The sequence below is a fragment of the Ursus arctos genome, unplaced genomic scaffold (assembly GCF_023065955.2).
Source record: "Ursus arctos isolate Adak ecotype North America unplaced genomic scaffold, UrsArc2.0 scaffold_6, whole genome shotgun sequence".
Classification (NCBI taxonomy): domain Eukaryota; kingdom Metazoa; phylum Chordata; class Mammalia; order Carnivora; family Ursidae; genus Ursus; species Ursus arctos.
The window spans coordinates 67,499,845-67,510,666 of record NW_026623078.1 but is presented as its reverse complement, the minus strand read 5'-3'; the positions used below and the strand labels follow the sequence as shown (position 1 = coordinate 67,510,666).

The 10,822-nt window shown below is 46.6% G+C and overlaps 1 protein-coding gene across 1 annotated transcript; it reads right to left on the bottom strand.

The window, feature by feature from the left end:
* Nucleotides 1–214: 214 nt before the first annotated feature.
* CCN3 (cellular communication network factor 3) lies at nucleotides 215–8,230 on the bottom strand. The gene is made up of 5 exons (XM_026495522.4): nucleotides 7,677–8,230; nucleotides 7,321–7,546; nucleotides 5,974–6,225; nucleotides 4,567–4,781; nucleotides 215–1,727 (listed from the first exon to the last, which is right to left on the bottom strand). The coding sequence occupies exons 1-5, from the start codon at nucleotides 7,746–7,748 to the stop codon at nucleotides 1,431–1,433; spliced, it is 1,062 nt and encodes a 353-aa protein (XP_026351307.1). The 5' UTR covers nucleotides 7,749–8,230; the 3' UTR covers nucleotides 215–1,430.
* Nucleotides 8,231–10,822: the final 2,592 nt, after the last annotated feature.

Below are 10,822 nucleotides of genomic sequence, written 5' to 3'. Positions count from 1 at the left end.
CCACCAGTTTGTTCTCTGTATTTAAGAGTCTGCTTTCTTTCATTTGTCCTTTTTTCTTCATTTTGTTTCTTAAATTCCACATATGAGTGAAACCATATGGCATTTGTCTTTCCCTGTCTGACTTCTTTCACTTAGCATTATACCCTCTAGATCCATCCATTATTTATATTTTCAGTAAGCAACTCATAAGCACATAAGTAATGGCAGTCACACATTGATAAAATCATGTTTATTTAGTGATGTCTGACAAGTACAGAAAGTAAAAAGAATATTTTAAAAAATGTATAACTTATATATAAATACTTTAAAGGAGAAAAGCTGAACACATGTGGTGACATTAAAAGAATGTATACATTTAAGTTTGCAGCCTATGTTATAGCCTGACAAATTAGATACACATATGTATACACATATATCTTGTTCATGAGTTTGCATAATTAGGGCCCAAGGATAAGTTTTGGGCATGTCTACAATAATTCTGAACTCCCATAAAATTTGTGCTTTTTTACCACCACAGTCATGTTGATTTTGTTCTTCTTTCTCAAAATCTATGACCAGCACACTTGAAAGTCATTAAAGGTTGTAATCAGGTGCTTTGGGCCCCAGTTTACTCATCAGTAAGATGAAGAAAATCTCTGCTGATATGTTCTGCTTCTTCTGGATGAAAAAGCGGTGAGCCCCCAAAGCCTCCAGCATATAAAAATGTATGGCTAGAGGCCTAGTCATCTCTATGTTAGGGGGGAGTTTTCTGTTTAGCTTCTTTCTTTGGAAAGGAGTCAACTTGTCTGCAATAGAGCAAGTTTATCACACCAGTTCACTTAACTAACAAACGTTCCCTTTCTGTAGATACAGCTTGTTTCCTAGTGTGCAACGCAACGGAAGACTAATAGTTTCTGGATTTCAAACTGACGGGCTACACATTTCCTCACATCTTGAACTTGGGAGTTCAGAGTTGAGCCATTCAAAAAGAGAGGTCAACAGAGACTCAAGTCAAGCCTCACTATATGGCAAAATATTTGTATGACAATATGTTCAGTATGATATTGAACTTCACTGTGACATTCCTGACAGTGACGTTTTCTTGATATTGCAGTAGTGTATAACAAAATAAGATGAGTGTAACGTGATAGTCTGCACAGTAAAACATGTAGCCGATTTCTCAAATTTATACAGATTTTCATTTGTAGTCAATACCACAGAAAAGTAAGTCATCCCTAAGTACTATCCTGAGCTTACCTTGATTTCAAGTTTACAGTTAATCATATCTTTCATTTTAAAAAAAAAAAGACAGATATAACTGACCTCATATGACCACAGAAAATACATAGGACTCAGGGGTAAAATAATAATTCTTCCTAATTTTTCTTATATTCACTCGATGGTGGGTAGCTACAGTTTTCTCTGTAGGTATGCCTCTCAAGGATTACATGTTACATTTCCCCTCTGCTGGTGTTTGGTTTTAACTCTTGGAGGAAGGTCTCATGGTTATGAGGACAGTTGCTGTGACAGGTGCAGGTCCCGATGACCATCACTGGTTTCTTGATGATCTGCCCTGGGGAGCACTGGAACTCCACCTGGATGGTTTTGGTGTTGTGGGGGGTGCAGCAGCGGCCATCACTACAGACGCCACAGAACCTCGGCTTGTAGGTGTGCAGGCTGGTGCAGTTCTTGAACTGCAAGTGGATGGCTTTCAGTGACTTTGTGGTGCGGAGACACTTCTTTCCTTTCTAAGAAAGGAGAAAATGAGAGATTCATGGAATGGCTACCATTCCTCTGAGGGACCGTTTTAGGGATATGGAATAAATTGCTAGCTGCCTACCCCCTATCCATTGTTCTTTCTTCTTTGCTAACATGACATTATTGCATTTGGGCAATTTGGTCAGCTACTAGTATTTGCTTCTCCAGAATATCTGGGAGCTTGGAATGGCTTTGTGATCAAATTCTGGCCAATGATACATAGACCAAGGGATTCTGGGAAACCCTTTGCTCTTCAGACAGGTACAGCTCTTTATTGCTTCCTGCATTCATTGTCTTTCCTGCCTAGAATGTGGAAACCATGCCTAATGGTACACAACTGTCTTTAGACCTTGTGGCGATAAGCATGAGGTTGAAAGTGTATATAAAGAAAGTTATTTTTTCAAGGCACTGGAACAATGCATTCTTAGGCATTATAAAGAGGAAGGGAATATAGCTGGTAACATTGCACACCTCCTAATGTTTCAAATACTTTTCAAACATTAACTCATTTAACATTATTAACAACATTCACTCCTGCAAGGATCAATTATTCATGGAAGGAACAACTGTGCAAGTTTTACAGATGAGTAAATGGAGTCTCAAAGGCCTAAAGTCACCAGAAACTTCTAGTTATGGAATGTCTGACACAGGCCCATGCCTTCTATTATACTATAACATCAGGAATATCTAAGACAATAGGATTCAAGGTTATTTTCCACGAAGGCAGGGTAAATGGAGAATTTATTCAATATGCCATTAGTAATGGTTGATGAGGGACCCTCACATTGATAATTCAGCTCAACACTGACTCTATGTTTATTTCCCACTTAGATTTCTTCACCTAATAATTTGCCATAATTCTCCTCTGCTTTTCACTTTCCTAGGTACAGCCCAGAGCTGTGGAGTGATAAGGCTTGGGATTCTCTTAAATTAGTGGCTTTCAAACTTTACATCAGAATCTTCTAGAAAGTCTGCCAAAACACAGATTGTTGGGCCTTACACCCAGAGTTTCTGATTCAGTAGGTCTGATGTGGGCCCCAATAATTTGCATTTCTAACAGGTTCTTAGATGATGCTGTTGGTCTGGGGAGCCACACTTTGAGAAGCACTGGCTCATATTTAAGCATCTCTTGGTGTTAGGAAGTAATGATTATTATGCTAGTATTTCCCTAGATTCCAAATAAATTTTGGAATCCTTATGAAATGTATGTATCTTAAATAAAAATCCCCATAAAAAACTGGGTGCAAGTTACACAAACGAATATAAAAATTCTGGCAAAAGAAACAATAGAAAAGGCAAAATTTTGGAGGCATGACATGGAAAAGCCTTCTTTAATAAAGAAGTAGGTGTGTCCTTGACAATATTAAAGGCCCCTTGTTTCTTCCTTCTTCATATTTAATGTGTAGCCGATATTCTTGCCAATGTCCACAAAAAGGTACAAGGTCAGCAACATCTGTGTGTGTGAGACACAGAGAGAGAAAGAGAGAGAAGCAGAGAAAAACAGACAGGCGATGGGAACAGAGACATAGGGAAAGAGAGACAGAGAGAGGTGGCTTTGCGGGTGAACCCACATAACTATGCCACATGTATGCTGGAATTCCCCCAAGTGTGGGAAGGTGCAGCTTCTAGCACATAATTTTGGGGATGTTTCTATGTGTTCTTTCAAAATTGGTGGAAGAAACATAAATTAGGACGGACGCCCAAAAGTCATAAAGCCATGGAGCCATATAACTAATATGACTACTGGAGACGTATTTTCGCAACAAATAGAAACGATGCGTAATGCTGAGAGAGTCATCTCTGCCCAGCCACTTTGTGAATTCATTCTATTTAATCCACAGGACAACTTGGAGGTACGTACTGTCAATGGCCTCATTGTATGGGGTAAGGGATTGAGGCTGAGGTTAAGAAAATCCATCCAGATCCCACAGCTAGTTGGTGTGGTACACCAGGAATTCGGTTGTCTGGCTCCAGAGTCACACCCTTAAGCCTTAGGTGCTATTGCCTCAGGGGGGAGATATGTAAATCTTCCATTGTTAAACATGATCTTGGCCTTAGGTTTGTACAAATTTCCATACAATGGTTCAATTTGCGTATTGCATTTATCTGATCTAGGGCTCCGGTAACAAGGCCTGTGATGTCATCAGGAACCAATCAGAGCTTCTGATCTGCAAGCCTTATAGTCAGTGTTGACACACTGAGTTGATTCACATCCAGCGAAAAAGGAAAGAAATGTGCTATTTTATTTGGCACGTATCGCCTTATGCTGGCAAATGTAATGGTCCCACTAGACTCTTTTAAATCGTGAAAATAATTCCCAGACAACCATTCATTTATTCATCAACAATTGTTTATCAAGCGCACAATAGGGACTGGGTAGGATGTTGGGGACCGAGGGTTGAGTGAGGAAGATACAACTTCTACCCTGTGCTTCCTACAGATCGAGCCTAAAACTGAGGTCAGAAGTGACCTCTTTAAAATGAACTGCGCTTGGTGACTGAGCAGCCAGTGTTTTTCCAGGAATGGAATGAGGTTTGCCAGACTGGCTCAGCTGGGGACACTATTAGAGTGGCCAGCTCTTCCCTCTACCTGTGCACCTGCTGTGAGTTGCTTGGGATTTTTCAATACATGAGAGAGAGAAAGAGAGAGAGAGAAAAAAAAAGAAGGTAAACTCCCTCATCACAGGAACCTCCCTGCCTTTTCTCTGGGGTTCACTCCCAGCTAGAGCTGACCTCTGAGTCTGCGAGTGTCACAGTGATTTTTAGAGCCCGGACGCCCATGAGGCAAAGCTCCCTCCTCTGGGATGGGAGGCTGCCTCCAGGCTCCTACCTTATCTGCCGGCTGCTTGTGTTCTTGTTCACAGGGCCGCACCATGCAGAGCCGAGTCTGCTTCACCATTTCACACTGTGGATTCCTGTTGGTGACCCGGGTGGAAAAACCCATGCCACAGCTCTTGGAACACGCACTCCACTCTGTGGTCTGTTCAATGCAGTTGACGCTGGAGTCAGAGACTGCAACTCCTAGCGTGGCTTCTGTCCTGTAGGCTATGGGGTCGACCAAGAAAGGTGGCCAGATTGAGTAAGACGTGGGGTTGCCGAATGATCCTTTCAACCACCGTCGGAAAGAGGGTCTCATTCAATTCTGTACCTACTAAACTCAGGTGCTCTCGGGGCCAGAACTGGATCTCTGTATTTATAACACCTAAAAAGGTGGCATTTTGCTGGCACATTCTAGACCTTAAAGAAAGATTTGCGGAATGCCTGTCCACTTGTCCTGAAGATGTTTAGGAGAACCTGTCTTTAAGAAGCCTAGCAGTGTGAAGAACGTAGAACAGGATAGCATCAACAACTATTCCATAAGCAGTAGTGTTTTCAACGTATGATTTCATACAGAAAAAGGATCATGATGAAATTTTAATTGGATGAGCAATTAGAAGGTACTGACTCAAAATAGTGACGAAAGCTGACTTCATTCTAGAGAGTGAAACTGGTTGTTTGAATTATTGGGATATAGACACTTGGACTTTGCCTACAAAAATTTCTGTCTCGACACTTACTATGTACAGCTTGGGGCAGTTCTACATGGCAGTTTTCCTATCTGTAAGGCATGGCTGATAATTTCTGACCTCAGAAAAGCTGTAAAGCTCTGCGTACCGCCAGCATAAATAGTCCGGCTGATTCATGGCTTCTAAAATATTCTCTACTGGCTCTTGAATTTTTTTTTAAACTATCTCTTTTAGAAGACAAAACAAAAAGAAAAGCAAAACAAAGATCCTCGACCCTTCCTACAGCATCTGGAAAGGTGGCATTTCTCTGCGACACCTGCCCAGGGAAAAGCAGTGTTCTTTAGGAAGGCTGGTCTTGAGAGCACATAGGTAATACACAGAGTCTGGAAAAGAGTGATTTTTTTTTTTCCTTTTATCTCTGTGATGTTCGTAAGGGTCACGTGGGGGTGGACCAAAATAGAAACAGTAGTCCTGCAATAAGACAGAATCAGCCCCCTTGCTCCAAAGAACCACTGAATACAGCAGATGCTCTTTAGGAGAAACCGTGTGCATACCTCAGTAACTTGGCTAGGGTTTGCACATGCGGTGTGTTCGATCTCAGCGGGCCATCTGGAATCCACAACTGCATGGCCAGACACTGAGGCCACTTTTTCTCAGGGCAAATCCAAAAGAGCACACGTGCTTCCTGCCTGCATTTATTCTGAGGGGTGAGCGCTCTCAGAGTTTCTTACCTGGCAGGGCGAGGCCTCCCAAATCCCCCTTCTCATTTGAGTCACAGACCCACTTTTCACAGCACTCCCCGGGCACTTCAACTTTTCTCGGAGCTGGGCAGTCGGGCTGGGGCAGGAGCAGGTCCTCTCCGCAGCGGGGCACACAGCCAATCTGCCCATCTCTGCAGGCACACTGGTATTTGCAGCTTGGCTGGAAGGTCTCCCCGCTTTGGTAAATGACCCCGTCAAACACACAGTTGTCTCCTTCTACCGCTAGAGCATTGGGGAAGCAAGGCAGAGAGGGAAGGGCAGAGAGAAAAATCAAGAACAGAGTGTAGTGGAAAAGTTAAAGAGGCTACACGCAAACCCCAGGTCTTCCTTTTTCTCGTTGAAGTGATCTGTTTCTTCTCTCTCTCTGGCAGAGAGATTCCTCATGGAGGCCTCCCAGAGCAAGAAGAAAACTTGAAGACCATCCAATCCTGCCATTTATTTCACAGATGAGACAGGGGGCGCACCACCAAGAAGTGACACTCCCAAGGGGCCACGGCTGTTGCTCCCCAATGATAACGTCATTTTGCTAGAACCTCCTTAGATTCTCCTACTCCAGCAGCTTAGCATTAGAAAGGAAAAGGTGCACTTCATATTCTCCAAATAGGTTAACTGGTCAAATCGGGAAGGGTGCTAGGATTCCTTGGCATTCCAGCACAATAAATCATCACTAACTTAGAGAAGAAAGTAAAAGGCTATTGCAAGCCCTCTTATCAGGGGAGGCAGGGGCAGCCTCCAACTAAATGGCGCACCACGTGGAAAAATGATCCCCAATCAGTTTCACCAGCCTGAATTGGTTGGTTGCCTGCATTTTATTCTATTCACAGCCCAGACTGGGGTTACATAGTCGTCCCACGAAACCAAAAGCTGCTTTAGCTCAATAGGTCCATTACAGGTGTGAAAACAAACCTGTTGGGCGGCAAGTGGGGGAACTGTGAGCTTGTGATTAAGCCCAAGATTCCATCACCTCCAAGCATCCCCTTGGAAATGTCCAAAGGAAATGATTTCACTGGCCCTAAACTCTGCCCTGCTCCCTGGCAAGGCTATCTAGATTCCACTCTAAGGAGGCAAGTGATGAATGCTTCTCACCTTTTGCGGGCGGGTTTCCTCTGGCTTCTGGCGCTCCCCAAAGCTGCAAGCACCCCCCACCCCCACCCCTCCCCAAGACCATGCCTGGAGCACAGTAAGCGCTCCACAAACATCACCTGCTGCACCATTCCCGTTATTATTATTTGCATGTTACCCTCAGGGAAGGGGAGAAGGAGAGGAAAGGGGCAGCAGGCGGGAGCGGAGGACAGGCGACACAGGGGGCCGGATTACCCATGCAGATGCCGGTTCCCGCGCTGGGGTCCGCTCTGCGGTCGCAGAAGAGGCCGCGGCTCTCCTCGCACGGCTCCAGCAGGGAGCAGCTCTCGCCGCGCTGGCGGGCGCACACCAGACAGCAGGAACAGTCGTCCAGCACCGCTCGCACCCCGGGGGCGCAGGTTGGCGGCGTCTTGGGACACCGGGCCGGACACTGGGTGGGACAGCGCTGGGTGGCAGCGACCTGGCGCGGGCGGGACAAGAAAGACAAAGCTCTCAGCAGGGACGATCGAAGGCGGAGCGACCCGGGCCCCGAGCAAGGGCCGCCCTGGAGGGCAAAGTAACCAGAGGCACCGGAGGGGTGCGCCGCTCACCTGTCCCAGGACGTGGAGCAGCAGGAAGGCCAGGCCAATGCACCGCTTGGGCGGACTCTGCACACTCTGCATGATCAGGCTTTTCCCTCTCGCCTTCAGAAACAAGACTGGGCGCCGCAGATCCGCCCCGCTCGCCCTGCTGCAGGTCGGGCGCCCGCCTCTGTTCCCCGGCCGCACCGGCTTAGGTTTTATAGCGCGCTCGCGGGACGCGCTCAAGCCGGTTGGCTGCAGGGCAGGGAGGAAGTGGGGGGGACCGGCTGGGTGGGGAATGGAACGAACCCCGGGGTTGCCATGGCAATTGGCCGTGGGTGCCGCTCTCCTTAGGGCGCGGCCCTGGGGCCTGCGTGTGCCTGTGTGTGGCGACTGGCTTTTCCCGGAGCGCCGGGAGGGGCAGGGTGGAGTCGCGCGGCCGGGACCCAGGGCTCGCTCGAGCGCGTGGGAAGGAAACGCCCGTTTCCTCCTGGAAGCTGCTTTGCCTTCCCCCAGGACCGATACACCGGCGCTCCCCACCGCGCCGCGCGCTGGCCGCTCCAAGCGGGGCTGCGAACGTGGGGCTCTCCTCGAGGGGTGCCTGCAGTTTGGGGCCATCTGTGGGGGGTTGGCGAAAGGCCCAGGGGTTTAGTCATAAGGGAAGCACATGCAAGTTTGTCACCGTTTAGGGCACTCTTTGAATGTGTTGAGGGGAGGGGAGGGAGGGAAGCAGAAAGAGGAAAGAAAGAAAAGTGGAGGGAAAAAAGCAAGGAAAGAAAAGAGAAGACAAAAGCAAAGCATAGCATCGCAGCGTTAGGATGAAGGATGCTGTTGGCCAAATGGCAAAAAGTTCCTTTGATTCTAATCATTCCAAGCCCCCACTGATTCTTAAGCCCCCTCCTCCCGATTCCGCAGGCTTGAAAGAAAGAAAATTAAAACATAATAAAATAAAACATAAGAGCCTGAGGTAAATACAAGCTTTCTGCCTGATAGAAAAAAAAGCCTTGAAACACCTGTTGTATGACACCTCACGTAAATCAGCCCATGTCAAAATCCAAGAGTCTTTGAGACTTAGTGAGGCAGGTTAGCCACTGTCAGCCACTGTCCAAACCTCAGTGAATTAGGTACGGAGCGAGGACGCATTTGCTTTACTTGGCTGACCCCTCCAGAACAGCAAATCTCTCTCTCACCTGGCATCCATGTTTAAAAAATGGCCGCCTTGAAGCAATTGTCATCTTTCATGAGAATGAGAGCACTTTTACTGCTCCAGAGGTGATATTGCTTGATGGATTAAAAGAAAATTTCTCTCCTTCAACTTTGCTGCTGCCTCTGGGATAACTATGCCCAGCTCCTCTGAGGATAGGCTCAGTGGAAAGACACCTTATGAGAAAAAGTATACAGTCTTGTGATGTAACTCTAGACTTGAAAAAGAAACACATTTCCTCTACATCATCCGTCTCCAGCATGAAGGAAAGCAAAGGCAGCTTGTGGAAGGGGCCAGGGCTGCCCTTGCAATGCCTGTTCCCCAGGCTGAAGGCACCCAAGCCCCTTCAGGAGAGTTCTCTGAGCCTCTTGAAACTGCTATTCTGTATTCCCAAGGCGGCAATAATTCTGCTTTCTTTGGGGTAAACCAGACTCAGCAGTACTCACAGCTTGACAAGAAATGGAACAGCTAATCTGTGCCATGTCTGGGACCCTCACACACTCTTCAAGTTGACTAGCTTCTTGGGTCATCTGGCCCAGTGATGCTTCCACTAGATTGCACATCAGAATCAACCAGGGTGTATTTTTTTAAAAACACAGATTCTTCAGCCCCACCCCTCACCTACTCAGTTGGATTCTCTGGTGAGGGCTCTTGGAAGACAGCATTTTATTGTATTTTGAAATGGGGGCCGGCTTTGGGAAACCTACAGATACGGAACAACTAGAAGCATAGCTAATGGGGAAGCAAGAATCTTGGCCAGGTTTTCGAAGTATGAATAGCCAGAATAAGGAGAAATCGGCAGCATTGAGGCTGGGCTGACTCTTCCTGGGAAGAGGGAAGATGAGAGGAGAAATGTGAATTCAAAGTAAGGATGAAGATGTCAATAAGTCAGAGCTGGCATGAGCCTCTTGATTGCAAGCGATAGAAACCAGAGGAACTGGCTTCAGCAAGAGGTCTTCTGGAGGGATGCTGTGGGATTTCACAGATAACTGATGGGAAAGGTGGTACTAGGCCTCAGAGGCTACTAGCATCAGGGCCTGGGAGCTATCAAGAGTCCATCCCCCCATCTCTTTTCATTTCTCTTCTGGGTGTCAGCTTTACTCTGTCTTACCACAGACCAGCTTCTCCCATATAAGGGAAGTGTCAACCTTAAGGTCTCCCTAACCTCTTACATTGTGACCTTATCACTGCAGAAGGAATGTCCCTCTCCCTTGGCTCAATTTGGAAAGTTCCAGGAGTTAGATGAGCTCACCCTGGGTTAATTGAAGGAGGCAAGAAAGATGAGGAATGGGGATTAGCTAATGCCACACAGTTGGAATGGGGTGAATGAACAGTTCCCTGGGAACGAAGGGATGATTCTTTAAGAAGAAAGCATGTGTGACAGGCAAAACAGTACATACCCACTCTACTGTCTGCTTAAGTGCTCCTGGATGAGGAGCTCCACATTAAAACAATTGGAAACTGAAAGTGAAGGCATCTGATGATAATCAGGTCATGCTTTGCTGTCTCCAGGACATCTTCTGTCAAATCCTCCATGCTGGGATAGATTTTTGTCCTTTCTGTTGGCCTGGCACGGGTGCTGTTCCCGTCTATCTCTCTGAACTCATTGAATAACAATGATGTGACTGTATCTGTGCTTGTCTCCCTCTCCTGCCCAGGAGCCCTTGAGAAGAGGGAGCACGTCATAGTTTCCATAACGCCCCCAGGAATGGACAAGTGGTCAGTTGTTCTTGGACCTTTTGAGATACTGCAAACCTCCCTTTACGTTTTGTCCCTTGTTACTGCTCTGCACAAGTCAAGGAAAGAAGGAACTGGACGTGTTGTTCCTCAGCCACAGCTATCTGCCATCACCATCTGCGTCCGACATGCACCTTCCCTCAGTCTTTCTTGGTGCTATGAGCCTAAAGGACAGCATACAGGCTGGTGACTTCCTCCTGTTGGAAATAAGCCCTGTGTCAGTTGAGATGTCTGA

Bases quoted from the DNA above. Each gene is read 5' to 3' on its own strand.
- CCN3 (XM_026495522.4), bottom strand. From the start codon at position 7,748: ATGCAGAGTGTGCAGAGTCCGCCCAAGCGGTGCATTGGCCTGGCCTTC. The intron at 6,226-7,320 runs GTAATCCGGCCC...CCAATGCTCTAG, and splicing joins GGGAACCGGCATCTGCATGG to CGGTAGAAGGAGACAACTGT. The intron at 1,728-4,566 runs GTAGGAGCCTGG...CTCCTTTCTTAG, and splicing joins ACAAGCAGCCGGCAGATAAG to AAAGGAAAGAAGTGTCTCCG.